Raw genomic sequence first — 15834 nt, forward strand, 5'->3', positions numbered from 1 at the left:
TGGTATTAGGCCTACTACATTTACTTAAGTAACGGATCTGAATACTTCTTTCAAACTGTTAACTTTTTCTCCCCAGCAGTCATGACATTTGAACTTCTGGCCCAACAATATGCCTGAGTCCTCGGCCCATGTCTGGCCCATATATTTCCACAACTGGGCAGAGTCTGGCTGTTATCCTCCTGTATTGACTGATTTTCTGTGTGTGGCAGAATTGGTCCAGATGTGGAAGTACAATCATGCTGTATATGGGCCAAAGTCAGGCCATGGAACAAGGCGTGTACTGGGGCAGAAGAAGACCATGATTAATTGTACTCACTTTGGTGATTCCCTGGTCAGGTCAAAATTTGATTTGTCAAGTAGAGGCCAAATTCTTGCAAAGTTAATGTCAGCTGTACTGTACTTTTAGTGCTAATGTTAGCATGCTAACATGCTAAATTAAGATGGTGACAATGGTTACACTTACTAAACATCAACATGGTAGTATTAGTCATTGTGAACATATTAGCATGCTGACATTAGCACTTAGCTCAAAGCACTGCTGTGCCCAAGTATAAGCTCAGTCTCGTTGGGATAGTCACAGACACAACACACATGCTCTTTGGGTTAATGATAGCTGTTACACTGCATTCAGACCTGAGTCGGTCTCATTGTGAGCACTGGTTCCTCTGCTATAACTGTTCAGTAATTAGGCAGCTCACTTACAATCTGTCTAATACAGGACGTGTCTTTGTGGCCTCTGAGGAGTTTTCTTTTTTCACTGTTTGCTTCCAAGCTTCTGTTTGAATTCTCATCAGACTTCTCTTACAATAGAAGAAATCATTATGATTCAAGTTCATTCCAACCTCAGACTTGCTGCCCTCACACCATGGAAACCAGAGGGAAGAGACGGATTAAATCTCTTTTACGTCTGGCTGAAGTTGCACATTAGGGTTTCAGATGTATTTTGGGTTTTGAGATGAAAAATGAAATGGTGGAAATATCTGTTCCATATCCCTCCTTTCAAAAGATCAGCTGCTATATCTGACTGACCAGCAGCTTTTAAAAACACCAGCAAGATAAAAAATCTCATCAACTTAAATCAGAATCATCACCACAAAAGCCCTGGAGGTTGTTTGACTTGTAGACGACTTGGCTAATGTATTTTTCTCCGCTCAGCTCGTGTTAAGCTGTGTAAACTTAGAGCGCCACAAGACTGGAAAGAGAGGGAGGAGAAGGAAAAAGAGGGGAAAGAGTTGGGGGTGGAGGTGTGTGTGCGTGTGTGTCTGTGTGTATGTGTCTGGAAGTGGAAATGGGCAGCAAGGAGGAGGAATGTGAAACATTTCTGATGCTGGTCCAGTGGCTGTTTACACGGTAGTCAGCCTGTGACATCAGAGTCCAGACTTTATAAATGTCAGCAGGCGCAAGAATGAGCAGTTAGCAAACAGCTGCACTGGTCGCACCACACTGTCACACAGGTTAGAGAGACGGACCGAGCTCCATCAGCAACACCAGCCCCCATGGACCGACTGCTGTGTGACTGTGTGATCGCTGTGGCTGTGCTGCTGTGTGTGGCTACACAGGTGAGGCCTGCTCCTGCTTATTTACAGTACTAACTTTTAAGTGAGATGATTATTTGTTTCTCTGTGTATGTGTGAGAGAGAGAGAGAGAGAGAGAGAGAGAGAGAGAGTAAGCATGGGAGTTCAAACAATGAAGCTAATTTCCTATGATTTTTCTTGGCTGACTTTATTGTTAAGATTGATTAATGTTGAAATGTCGTTGAAATTTTCTGTGCAGGAAATCACTGAGGCAGATTCTCGGTGTGATCATTTATACATAAATTGTGGTGACATGTTGGAAAATGGGCAACATCTCCTTATCTGAAGAGAAAAGTGATTATAGCCAAATTATCTGGACACAAATAAGCTCGTAGACGAGCTCTGTGTTAAACCCATCACAGTTTACGAAAGCCAAGGTGACGTCTTTGCTTGTTTAGTCTGACCCACAGATAGTGCAGTTTCATTTCATGACAACATAACACAAAGAAAATCAAATACTCTCAACTGAGAAGCTGGAACGAGAGAGTTTTTTTGCTTTAAAATAAACTTTTAAATGAATCGATAATCGGTTATAGTTTCAGTCCGATAGATAAGCGAAGTCACCTTGTCAAAATCATGTTTACATAACTTTTATAACAGCAGACTGTGTGCGCAGTCAGGGGCACATTCTTATCCAGTGTGATCATGTTGTTTTGTGGTTTAAAGTTGATCTGCAGTAAGCACATAAAGCTCGGTGTTGCTGGAGTGTATGTTTGATAGTAGGAATACCTCGCTGGTGGACTGTAGTTTTTTGCAGTGTCTTTGTCAGGACACCTTGAAGGGATTCTGGTTAAGTGAGACTGGGCTTGTTTAGATCTTGCCTGTGTTTTTGGCTCCATCAGACACATGTAATTGGAAACAGTGGTTTGGCCTGATGGTGTTGGATTCAATAGAACACAATAACATTTTCTTTACTCTTTCATATATAAAAATGTAGTAATGAGATTAATCATTTTAGATTATCATGATGATCGTGGTGGTGATAACACTAATATCAAAGGTTTCCTGTCCCTGCAGGTGTTGTGCCAGCTGTGTGACAGGCCCTGCCTTTGCCCCAGTCCCGCCCTGCAGTGCGCCGCAGGAGTCCCACTGGTGCTGGATGGCTGCCGGTGCTGCCAGGTGTGTGCCAGGCAGCGAGGCCAGTCCTGCACCGAGATGTTTCCCTGCGACACCCAGAGAGGTCTGCAGTGTGATTATAGCGCCAGCTTTCCCGGAGACCCTGGGGAGTGTGTCAGTGAGTGCCTTTTTCTTAACAAGCAAACAACCAGGCCCATGTCTGTTTGGGTAAGACAGAGCGGAGGACACGCAGGGAGGGGTTGATAGATCCTCAGCCAGTCTGCACGAGTGGGACAAACAGACAGTTAATGTTTAGAGTCCGCTCAGCCGAGCAGGACGGCCTGCTGGGCGACGCTGCTCTGCCAGAACTCCAAAACGTCTCAGCTTCTATTTCCAGGGCTGCTGTTGACACTTTTCCTTTAATGACTGCCCTTTGAGCATGATAGATTGCAGAGACAACACTCATGGATTGAAAAACAGACTCCTCAGTTTCTCAGTAGAGAGGCCTGTTTTCCCATAAAACTACACAACCATTGGCAGGGACAGCAGCTCCTGTGTCCTCACCTCTCGCTCTCTTTGATTTTCCTCTGCTGTGTCCCCCTGCATCCATCCACCTCCCCGCACCCGCTCTCTCTTCGCCTAAATTAATCTTTTTCGCTTCCTGGTTAAGTTTCCCACTTCAATCCAAGGTCAAGTTGTGGTCGAGAAAAGACGCCGTCTGTGCTGTGTTTCCTACAGGTCAGGAGGATCTGGGCTGTGAAGTCAACGGCATCACTTACCACGAGGGCCAGTCGTTCCAGCCGTCCTGTGACACTTACTGCCACTGCAGGGGAGGAGGGGTGACCTGTGTCCCAGCTTGTCCCCTGACTGGACGTCTTCCCACTCCAGACTGCCCCAACCCACAACACATCCGCCTGCCGGGGAAATGCTGTAAGGAATGGGTGTGTGAAAACCTGGAGAACACAGTCATTCAGGATGCGATCACAGGTAAACTCCACAGGTGGATGGATGATTTACGTGACTGTTAAATCAGCCTTTAAAGGAAAAAACGCGTCAAACATCCTCTGATGCAAGCGTGTATTTATTTTTAAAAAGTACAGTTCTTGGTAGCAGCAGCAGTGAAATACAGTAGAAGCTTACAGAAATGTATTATGACATATTACATACATATGTCAATTATGAGGGGATATATTATTATCACATATATACATCCTCTGGATTTATGAAAATATGAATTCATAACATGTATGAAATACTCTCAGTAAAATTTGTATATGTACATATATTACAGAATTTCTATATGATGAATTTTGATATGGTATCACATGTTGTGACCATATATGTGAATGGATAGATATTTAATTTACATATGCAAGTTTATCAAAACAACATACATATACAATTCTTTATTCTTGTATATGTTTTTCTTATTAATTTCTCATTAATTTTAAACATGATCTCAGACTTTTGGACCCCAATATATATAATATCTGTATATATTGACACGCTCTGGGATGGATATACATTTATGTAACATATGTCGACAATATAAGCCTACATACATAAACATACATATTTGTATGGGCTAGGCATATGAGATTATTAAAATTTGTAGTAGATTTCCTCTATAATTTTTACATATGTTTTTATTTTATATATACACATATTTTATATATGGAAATTCAATATATGTACATATTAAATAGTTAAATTAAGAGTTTGACATTTAAGGAAATGTGCTTATTCACTTTCTTAGATGTGAATAAGGGTTAGATGACATTATTTATACAACCCTCACACCTTTACACTGCCTGTATTGATCTTATCAAACTCTCTGCAAGAAAGCAAATGAGTGTAGTTCTCAAAATGTTGAACTACTGCTTTAAATTTTATCCTGATGTCAGAGCTGGATATTTACAACATATTTTCCAGGGTCAGGGTGCTGGTGCCAGATGTATCTCCACATCGTACTGTCTGACTTCCTCAGCTTCAGTTGTTACTCACTGATGATCAGTCCATATGACAACCCAATCCTTCCTTCATTTGTATGAGCTTTGTCACTGGTGGTCATGTCTGGAAGTTTTTACTGGAGCGTTTTTGCATTAAACTGGGGCGTGTCTGGGCAGAGGAAAACTCCCAGAGTCCAAATATATCCAAGATGTCTTTGGAAAAGTCAAAACATTTTTTTTTTCCCCCAGTCACCAAGTTTCCTAGTTTCATAACAACAACTAACCGCAGCTGTGTGACAATTAAACATATGAAGCTATGTTGAGATTAAATTACTGCATTAAAAGGGGTGTGTGTCAGAGAGGGGGAGAGAGAGAGAGAGAGAGGGAGAAAGAGAAGGGGGTGTGTTAGGGAAATGAAGCCACTCTAAAAACATCTGGAATTCCAAACACTGTCTGAGTCAAACTGCATTATGAGAACAGCAAAGGAACATTTTGTTCTTGAATACAAATGCTGCCATGTCATGCCTGAAACTCAGCTGATTATTATGACTTTTACATGTTAGTTTTGGCATGAACAAAAATTTGCTTTGGATTTTAATATGAACAAAAATCCAAAGTATTGGACTGCAATGGAGATTTTTGTAAGCAAAATAAAAAAGAACAATCAGATGAGACTTTAAAGTTACTGGAAGCGATTCACTGGGGTAAGTAAGTTCAATCAGCAGTTGGAGCTGCAGCAGTGGCTGTGAATCAGTTCACAGAGGCAACTGGGACACGTTATAACCCTTCATCAGCGACAAATCTCACTCAAATCTGCACATGACTTACACTTTCTGATATCATTATCTCTGATTTCCAGTTGTGAATAAACTTTAATAAATCTGCCCAGAAATCGTACAAAAAAACCTCCTTATAACTCCAGAACTTGTCTTAGAATCATCATGTCTTTAAGTTTTCTTCATAATCAAAGTAACCCAGTGATAGCTGTCTGTACATACATGGCTACACTGATGAACAGGAACTGCTAATAGCTAATTCGGCATACTTTTAATGTTGTTTTTTCCCATTTGCAGTGTTAATGCTAAGGTAAGCTAACCTGCTACTGGCTGAATGGTATCGATCTTTTCATCTAACTCTTGGCAAGAAAGCAAATAAGTGTGTTCCCCAAAATGTCAAACTACTCCTTTAAAATCAGTGATCCCTTGCTAACGAGCTGGGAATCACAGCATACGTGCATGCTGCAACATGAACTGCGAATGTGATTTTAATTTTGCTTCTTACTCCAGTCATTGTTTTATCTGGTTTTCCTCCAGCCATGAGAACTGACAACAGGTTGTGGCCCTCTCTCCCGAGGGATCACCCTCTAAACAAACTGGTGCCACCTGCCTCCGCCTGTATAGAGCAGAGCACCCAGTGGAGCGCCTGTTCCCAGAGCTGTGGGGCTGGGGTCTCCACAAGGGTTTCTAACCAGAATCCTTCCTGCAAGCTACAAATGGAGACTCGACTTTGTAAAGTGCGGCCTTGCCATGTGGTTCAGCCGCCGCCCAGGAAACCCACGGTGAGCTCTGCCCACAACACTACTGCTCCTTCTGCTTAGTTCTGCTGCTGTATGTTGTCAGGTTTTTCCTCACCATAAATCCCATCATGTTCTCTTTTTTTTTTAAATGAAGAAGAATTTTTAGAGATGATTATCTCAAAAATTAGATTCCAAGATATCTAAATGTACAGTGTGAGACTGTTTAATAACACACAATTACATCAACAGAATTGACTTTGACTTGACACACATTTCTTAGAGTCAGAGCTACTGGATCTAAAATAGAATCTAAAACACAACTGCAGGAATTATTGGATGATTCTGCACCTCATGATTTATGTGCAATGACAATCTTCCATGCCAATCCACAAAGAAGTGTGCATGCTGGACTTTAATGCAAGGGACCGGAGTTGGACTCCTTTCACAAACTTAAAATTAACTATTAATTATTTTATTAACCATAACCGTGACCTTAACCAAACTGTGGTTGTCATGCCCAGATATTGCAGAAAAGCCAGAACATTTACAACACATTGGACAGAAAAAAAGTAATGTAATCTGGGGGTTTCCTGCATCGTCTGGCAGCAGGGTTGTAGCTCAGATGTGGTTGTATAACTAAAGCTCTCAGTAAAGCATTGAGCCGCTGATTTGCAGGTCAAGAGATTTCATGGCGTCATGGTTAAATTTGGGTGTAAACAGTTTAATTTGTTTGAGATTTCCGGCTCACATTTGACTCAACAGTACTTGTTATCTGGTAGGACCTGCTTCAGTGAAGCGGAGCCTAATCTACATATCTAGAAGTCTTTAACCTGCAAATCATCAAATTATTGCATCCTAACTGGGTTTATCTCTTCTCACTAACCTTGTGCTTGTTTTCCCAGTGGCGACAGCAGGGGCAGTGCAAGGCCAGCTACACGTCACCAGGGCCCATTCGGCTCGTTCACCAGGGCTGCTACAGCACTCGCGCCTATAAGCTGCGGTACTGCGGACAGTGCACCGACTCTCGCTGCTGCACACCGTACCAAACCACCACTGCTGAGGTGACCTTCCGCTGCCCCTCTGGCAGACTGCTCCAGCGAGCTGTGATGATGATCCACTCGTGCGTCTGTCACAACAATTGCCCATACTCGCCGTACAGAAACCCTGCTTTCTGGGCATACAGGCCCTGATCGGCCTGTATGAGCACTGCATGAGAACAGTCAGACTGATTCAGGGGCTGGACAGTGGGAGAAACCTTATGTATCATCAGGCGGATCCACATGAGCATCCTCTAATCAATGGACCTTGAAGGAGAAAATGATCTTTGTAGATAAAAACTATGATTGAGTTGGGATGAATGTTGATCTTAACACATGGACAACCTCAGTCTGCACTTACCCATAGCTCATGTACTCTCCTGCATCTTGGGATGTTTTTTTTTTGGTCTTTTGGCCTTGGCCTCCAAGAGTCTAAATCATTTTGGCAAATCAAACTTTATTTACAGTATATAGCACTTTTTGAAACAGAAGTTAAAAAGTGCTTTACAGAGAGACAGAAGAGTCAGAGATCATATATAAAACAAGGATAAATGAGTGTATAACCCACAAAGTAAAACTTATGGGAAACAAGTGCATTTAAAGATCATTTTTAAAGATGTGCACTGATTTTCTTCTCTGAGACTTTTCCTCCCAGATATCAGAGAGTAAGACAACTCCTTCAAGCACAAAGGTGCCTGATCATGTACTGTCTCGTATATCACAAGTAAAATTTAAAAATCCTCAGAGAGACTGGAAGCCAGTGGTGAGAAACTAGAACTGGTATCATCTGTGACACAATTGATTTTGTTCCAAATTATTAAATCAAGTTGGAGTCTGATCCTTCCAATGTTCCTGAACCAAAGGACTGAACCAGTTTTATGTAGCCCAAAATTTATAGTAGGATAAGAAGTAATCCCAAGACTTTCTTTTTTTACTCTGGGTTAACGGGCCAATTAAATCTCAGTAATTCTGCATAATTGTATCTTGGACGAGACAAAGAATTTCTTGGAATTCAAATACATTTTTTCCACCTAAAAATAACCTAAACTATGAATTGAGGACAATTGACCATGATGAATTTGGTCATAAAAATAGTTTTAAAGACAAATTTCAATGAACGTGTTTGTTTGATAGAAATTCCACAGAATGATGAATGTTGTGTTGTTTTCTGACACGAGCAATGCAGCTTTCAACTTGTATAGTTTTGTTTGTGTGTTTGTAGTCATTGCACTTATTTCTCCATTTTCTGTTTTGCTGTAAATAATTCTGGACAGATAATATGTATAGTGAAAAATGTCAATATTGATGATATAGGACTGATGATTTTTGTGTTTTTGATTTATATTTTTTCATTTCATTACAGTATTCACAAGTTTATGTTATGTTGTACATTCTGTAGCTTTTCATGACTTTTCCCAACATTTCACTTCATCATTCCTCCATCATCACTCCTAACGCCTTAAGGGAATTCCTTCACACACAAACATTCACTTGGACTCGAAAATGAAGTGATTAGATTTTGGTGGTCAAAGGTCAAAGTCACTGTGACGTCACAGAACATGTTTTGAATGTGATATCTCAAGACAGCCTTGGGGGAATTTCTTCAGGTTTTCCACAAACATTCTCAAAGATCAACTGATTAGATTTTGGTGAGCAAAGGTCAAAGTTCAAGGTGGCTGTGACCTCATGTTCTTGTGAATGTGATATATCAGGAACATCCAGAGGCAATTTATTTACATCTGGCACAAACATAAATTGGACTCTTGGATGAACTGATTAGATTTTGGTGGTCAAAGGTCAAGGTCACTGTGACCTCACAAAACCCACAAATTCATACACTAATTATGACATAATTTAACACAAATGTCTAATAGGATAAAATGATGAAGTGATGACATTTTATATCCAGATGGTCAAAGGTCAACTTCACTGTGACATCATAATGTTCTGCAAGAACACTTCTGGCATTTATTCAATGCTGTAACTCAGGAAGGAGAGACCGTGACCACATTTCCTGCAGCTTGGCTGCCACGAGGTGATTCTAGTTTCATATGAAAATGCAACCAAATTCATGAATAGTAGTAGAACTAAAATATTTTTTAATATGGCCACATGACTTTATTAGATATCCTGACATCTATTGGACCAAATATTCAACCTCTGAGGATGAGGAGTGCAGGAGCTTCATCACTTAATCATCAGAATGTGAGAAAACATTTTGAAGTGACAACAGCTTGAAGGCAATACGGTTTCTATCAGTGTTCAGATTTTTAGTTTCACACATTTGATTTTTAGGGGTGAGCTTAACATAAAGAACACATATTGTTAAAATTAATACTGTACGTGTATTTTTAGATTCAGTTCACTTCCTTTTAAAACCATTTCCTCCATCTGCTCAACCGTTTTCACAGCTATCGCTTGGAGTTGCCCCCCCCCCCCCGTTCATGTTCAGTTTGTGTTGAAACTGTTTTAGAGATGTTTTCATTCAGCTGTATGATCATTCTGGCAGCTGCAGTTTGTGGTGATGTTGAACTGTATGATGTTATCAAAGGGGTGTAACATACAATATCAGAAGAATATCATCAGATTACAAACCTCACCTTATGTAAACCCACATTACATGGTGCCTCTTGTTATTGTAATAGTTTACCCACCATTAGAATGATTGTCTGTAATGCACACTGTCGTCTTATTTCTGTAAAATCCTCTCCTTTGTATGTGAAAAAAATCACACTATCTGACTAATGATACATTGGCTATGAAGGCTATTGATAGTGTGTAATATTACATTTACCAGTATATAACTTCTGGTGGTTACATGACATAGACATAGACATACAGTGTGGTATAACGGGCATAACATACATGTTTAATGTGCTAGAAGAATAGGCTGCTAATATAGAGCCAAATTTGTTTCAGTTTCCATTTCTCACAAGTTATTGTTAGAGATGTAAAAAGAAAAAGGAAGACTCTGTACATATGAGGCTTCACACAAGTACATAAAGTATATAAAAACCTGTAATTGTAGGTAAAGATTCACTTTAGATGACTTTGATTTTATATTTTCCATTTAAAGTGTAACTAATCAGCTTGTCATGATTCCCATCTCAGCCCTGTTGTATGCTGTCTCTTCTCCTACTCAATCCACCCATCCACCTATTTGACTTTGCTCCTTTTCCCAGATCTACCATCTAACCTGTTTCCCATTCCCAGTTACTGGTACCTTCACCTACAAAACCCCTGTTTCTCATTTCCCTCATTGCTCGCCCTCAAGTTGCCAGATTGTTTCATATGTCTAAATATGTCTCCCTTTCTGCTATTTATATTGTGGATTCTTGTTATTGTTAGCTTGCCTGCTACGTGTTGTCTGTTACCTGCCTGTCTACCTGTAAGCCTGGAATTCATCACTTATTCTCTTAAAGTAACTCCATTGCACCAGCCTGCCTGTGTGTCTGCCTGCCTCGTGCTTCAAAACCAGCCACTACAGCAGCTAACTGTACAATTTCCTGGATACAGGCAGGTGTGAAAACTCAAACGTAGCATGTAGAGAGTGGGGCTTAAAACGGGAAGTCTTCTAAATATTGCCCACTTGATAAGATCCGCACACTCACCACGTGAAGGAACTGTACTAACTGCTGTCTAAGAGACCATGAACAACACGGCTTCATCACAGACTTTATATGACAGAATGAATAACACATCTTGTCCTCGTGTCAGCTTTGACTTTACAGCCACTTTCCTTCCTCCTGTTTTCATCTTAGTATTCATCATTGGTCTGGTGGCTAATGGATTGGGACTGAAGTCTTTGCTGCAGAACTGGAAGAAACTGGGGATCGTCAATGTGTTTGTTCTCAACCTCGGACTTGCAGATATTCTGTATCTGCTCACACTACCATTCTTGGTGGTGTACTACTTTAAGAAGAGTACATGGATCTTTGGAGATGCATTCTGCAAGATAACAAGATTCTGCTTCAACCTGAATTTATATGGCAGCATTGGATTCCTTACTTGTATAAGTGTGTACAGGTACCTGGCTATTGTCCATCCTATGAGAGTGAAGGGAAGAATAACTGTCACTCACTCTGTGGCTATCTCAGTCATGGTTTGGCTGTTGGTGGGTGTTCAAAGTCTTCCAGACATGTTCTACACCAAGACATTTGGAGACAAGCCTGGGAAATGCTACGATACCACCAGTAAAATCTATGTTGAGGATTACCTGAAATACAGCCTTGGATGGACACTCATTGGGTTTTGCATCCCATTCCTCATCATGCTGGGCTGCTACGGACATGTGATTGTCGTTCTCTGCTCCAAAAATACCACTGACAAGGTACTTGTGCAGAAATGCTTGAAGTTGTTGTTTATTTTGATCCTTCTCTTCTCTGTTTGTTACATCCCCTTTCACTTATTAAAGAACCTCAACCTCTGGTCGAGAGTTCTGGACAAACAGATGATATGCCGTAAATGGTCTGACAGAGTTTACATCGCTCATCAGATAAGTCGTGGCCTTGTGTGTCTGAACAGTGCTCTCAACCCTCTGGTTTACCTCCATGGAAATAATGATATTCTTACTCAGCTCAGACAGCTGCTCCAGCGAGCTCGTCAAGCTGTCATGCACCTGTCCATCACCCCAAGTCAAGTTCCCCTGGTGTAAAATGCCTTTTATGTAAATGACATTGAATTGCAGCATCTGTATTGTTTTTGTATTGTTTTATATTGTATTATATCACCTGCGCTTTTATATGATTATTGTACTGGGTCAGGGTTTTGACCTGTGATTGTTATATTGCTGAATATGCTAAAAATAAATCTAAAATCATATTAAAAAAGAAAAATGACTATTGTGACAGTGTGTCTCATTATTTGCAGGTTGGCAGAGAATAGAACCACATATTGTTGTTGGGGTGGGGAAGCTCAGGGCTATGCAGGGTCTACTGATTTTTGAAACAGGAAGTTGACTGAATTGAAAGGAAATGAATAGAGCTCAGAAAGCTGCAGTGAAAGAATAAACAAAACTCCCAGTGTTTTCACACCTGCACAGTGATAATAACGATGTCCTCCTTTGACTTCAATTGTTTAATGCCTCATGATGTATTGTACTTGCAAAGCAGTGCTGTCTGTAGCTATTAAAGGTCGGTTAGGGTGAGGTTGGGACAAACTGCAAAAAAAAATAATTGTACACTCATTATTTTGTTTGTGTTAGAGATCTCTCCATTTCTAAATCATATCAATCATACAAAGATCAAAACATGTTTGCAAGACAGTCAAAAGTAGTGGTGGTAATAATGTTTGAAAATTAAAGATTAAAGACAATTTGTTTCATTAATTTGACTACTATAAAACATTCAATTAGTTACTTGAATACATGTTGAAAATTATCCTTAGGGTTTTCCCTTTGGTTCAGAAAAAATTCAACCCAATCCAGTAAAAAAAAATAAAGAAACCAAACTTCAAAAATTCATTACAAAAAATTATTTGGAGTCGAGATGAAGCAAGTTGTCATGAATGCAATAGAAGTTTAACATGAAAAACTTCTCTGCATCCGGGATGTGGCCTGTGCATGCGTGTGTTTTTGTTAGTTAGCTTTGTTTTTATCTTGTGAGCACCTCCTTGTCAAACCGCTGGCCCTCCCCACACTTATATAAAGGCACAGGGACCGCGTACAGGTGAGATGGCGCAGTGCAGTAAACAGACTTCCGGTGACTTCCGGAGAATTTCCTTCACTGAAGAAAACCATGTTTTTGGCTAGAAAGGCTTCAGACAGAGAAAGAGATAAGAGCACAGACAGACTGGCCATGGAGACCATCGATTCAAATCCCAGTTTTTTTTAAAAGTTTTTACGGGGACCACCAGTGTCTTTACCGAGGGACAGTACTAGTCTAGCTTTACCGATATGGAGAGCCCTACGAGCGGCTAAAGGGCTCCAGCTTGACCCGGAACTGGCCTTTCTTCTCCTCCATGCGTAAGTAACCTGGTGGCTACATGATGTCACTACATGTCTGTTTTCATCAATAACCGTCAGCTAACTTACTGTTACCCTTAATAATGAGATTCTTCGGCAAATGTTGCTATCGCTAGCTGGCTAACTGTTAGCATAGCAGCGGATCATATCACGGCGATGCTAGCGTAGGCTAAAGGTCGTGGCTGAACTGTATTTTGTTTTTGCTCTTGTGTACACAACGCAACGTTATTCAACTGTGCTTCTTGTTGTGCGTTTCACCTGGCCTCAGGAACACCTGAGAACGTGAAGGGGGGCGGGGGAAGCGTTTGTTTTGGTGTGAGATGCTGGTGGTCTAGTGCCATCTAGTGGCAATGACGATCGTTTACAGAACCTTTTGATTCCATAAACGTATTCTAACAAGAGGAAGAGTTTACTGTCAGGATAGGAGCACTGTTAGGCTGTGCTTTGATGCAAATGGTTACTGTATGTTTGACATGTTTGCATGCTGACCTTTTGCTATTCAGCAATAAGCACAAAGCATAGCTGAGATTGATGGGAATGTCTTTACTTTTGCAGGTATTTGCTCATAAACGAACTGATTTAGACAAATTAAAAATTTGATCCGAAGGTGGTAATAAATAAAACATTAAGGGATCATCGGACATTTAAATGGGGAACACGATTTAATGTCTGTACTACATATCATGGAATTATTTATACAGTTCAGGCATATTCTCACCTCATCAGCATTGTCAGTCATCAGCCAGGGCTGCCATTGCTGGACCCCCCCCCCCCTTTTTTTTTGCCTTTTAAACAGCACATGCTGATGAACCACTCTAGGAAAATAGAGGCCGGAGTATGGCCTTTTAAAAATAATCTGTTTAAAACAAGAAGCTGCATATTTAGTCTTTTTCTTTATGGCTAGTATGAGTAATGTTAAAACTTGTCTCACTGCACTTGTGTGCATCATTGTATCACTAAGGATTATTTATCTGCTAGTTCTTCCCAACTGGTGATCCAGTTTTGATAAAGTACTTTTATCAATTTTGCACCTGTGCTTTTGTATTTCTGACACTTCACTTCCCCAGAACACTATGGAGCGTTTTAGTGTCTTTTAACTCATTTTGGTTAGGGATTATGTTTTTTTGCCACCAGTACCAATCATCTATGAGTGAGATCGGCTGAACCACGTCAACATGTTGTTTTATTTGTCAGTAGCATGCGGCTCTGATAACCCAGTGTACACTACCTGTCCAGAACCAGGTGAAGTCAGTGACTGGTTAGTGAACTTAGTGGAGCATTTAACAGCAGAATAGACTGATTAAACTCATAAGTTGGCGGAGACCAAACCTGAGCTAGAGCGAGAGTGAATATTTGACTTTTTTTGTTGAGTGCATGGCCAGAAAAACAACTCTAAATGAACGCTGTCTGTCTGTGTCGTGTTCAAATGCTTCCTGTCACATCTGCCATAACAATTTAGTGGTAATATATCAGTATTGTGTTTATAGCTTGTTCTACTCGCTCCAACTAACCATAGAAATGAATTAAGATACAACCTTCAACCTCTGAGAATCATGAATATCTGTACAAAATATGTGCAAATCAATTCACTTTATGTTGAGATATTTGACAGGATTAGTGAAAACCTTGTCCTGCTTGTGATGCTAGATAAGAGGTCATGGGTATCATCTGAGGACCATGAATGTCAGAATAAAATATCATGCCAATCCATCTCATTGTTGTTGAGATATACTTGCCAAATAAATGATGTTCCCATTAGCCTGATATGTTTGCATCTTAACACACTAAATTAAAATAGTAAGCATTGCACCAGCTGAACATCAGAATGTTACATGTGACTTCACTGCTGCATTGAGAAACCGCATTTGTTTGATCTTAATATCACCAAACACCCATAATAGTTTCCTCTTAGCCCCACTCCCATTTAAGGTGCAAGGAAGGGATGCACAGGAGGAACTGAGGAAACATCTTTCCAGTTCATTTTTTGCTCAGCCCACACTAGATATGATGTCCTTTCTACTTGCATCGCCCTCTCAGACACACACACCCACACACACACACATGAAGAAAACCATGTTGCATTGCTAAATACGTCTTTCACTTTTGATATGGGGTGTAAAACCTTGACTTTGATACCCCCCTCTGGCCAAGTTTTATGACTTCCCAATAACTGCTACGCATCAAAAATACTTGTTTGGAGTTTGACTCACACCTATCTAACAATGTTTTTCTCTTTTTAAAAAGAACTGCAGGTCCACAGGGCCAGTAGAGTGGCAGCAGATTCTTTTCTTGTTTTGAAGTTTACTTAATTAGACCTGAGACGCAACTTAGACCAGCCCCAAACAATCTTAAAAGATAAAAAGTTGAAAAGCCTTCATCATTTCACCACATCTGTAATTCTCAGTAGGCCTGTTTTATGATCAGAGGTGAGAGTTTTCACTCTAAAGTAGGAGCTCTACCACTAGAGGGAGACTCTTACCTTCCCATTTGTGTGAATGATGAAGTACATGTATCACCCAAACTGTTAATACAATTACTCCTCATGAATAACATCATAAGGAGCTTCATATGGTAATACTAAATGAAACATTCAACCTAGGGCTTTGACGTTCTCTGACTGTGGAAATATGGTGGTTTCACAAACCAGACCAGACCAAAGATTAAAATGTGACATGTGGTTGTGCACAAGCAAGTAAAAGGACAAAGCGTGCATGCATGTGTAGGGTTGAAGAAAACGTT

At 40.4% G+C, this 15834-nt stretch overlaps 2 protein-coding genes across 2 annotated transcripts; both read left to right on the forward strand.

The window, feature by feature from the left end:
* The first annotated feature begins 929 nt into the window (after positions 1 to 929).
* On the forward strand, positions 930 to 8515 carry ccn5 (cellular communication network factor 5). Its single transcript, XM_056386001.1, has 5 exons — positions 930 to 1559; positions 2593 to 2809; positions 3370 to 3618; positions 5894 to 6138; positions 6999 to 8515. Exons 1-5 carry the CDS (start codon positions 1497 to 1499, stop codon positions 7284 to 7286), a joined length of 1062 nt encoding a protein of 353 aa, XP_056241976.1. The 5' UTR covers positions 930 to 1496; the 3' UTR covers positions 7287 to 8515.
* A 149-nt stretch (positions 8516 to 8664) lies between these two features.
* Positions 8665 to 11962, forward strand: si:dkey-78k11.9 (P2Y purinoceptor 1). The gene has a single exon (XM_056386002.1). It carries the CDS (start codon positions 10783 to 10785, stop codon positions 11785 to 11787), a length of 1005 nt encoding a protein of 334 aa, XP_056241977.1. The 5' UTR covers positions 8665 to 10782; the 3' UTR covers positions 11788 to 11962.
* Positions 11963 to 15834: the final 3872 nt, after the last annotated feature.

The sequence above is a fragment of the Seriola aureovittata genome, chromosome 9, assembly GCF_021018895.1.
Source record: "Seriola aureovittata isolate HTS-2021-v1 ecotype China chromosome 9, ASM2101889v1, whole genome shotgun sequence".
NCBI classification, from domain to species: Eukaryota; Metazoa; Chordata; class Actinopteri; order Carangiformes; family Carangidae; genus Seriola; species Seriola aureovittata.

What these genes read in the sequence shown, in the direction of transcription:
- ccn5 (XM_056386001.1), top strand. Translation starts at nt 1,497, where the DNA reads ATGGACCGACTGCTGTGTGACTGTGTGATCGCTGTGGCTGTGCTGCTG. An exon ending in TGCTGTGTGTGGCTACACAG is followed by an intron (nt 1,560 to 2,592) that starts GTGAGGCCTGCT and finishes CTGTCCCTGCAG; the next exon opens with GTGTTGTGCCAGCTGTGTGA. An exon ending in CGCCGCCCAGGAAACCCACG is followed by an intron (nt 6,139 to 6,998) that starts GTGAGCTCTGCC and finishes TTGTTTTCCCAG; the next exon opens with TGGCGACAGCAGGGGCAGTG.
- si:dkey-78k11.9 (XM_056386002.1), top strand. Translation starts at nt 10,783, where the DNA reads ATGAACAACACGGCTTCATCACAGACTTTATATGACAGAATGAATAAC.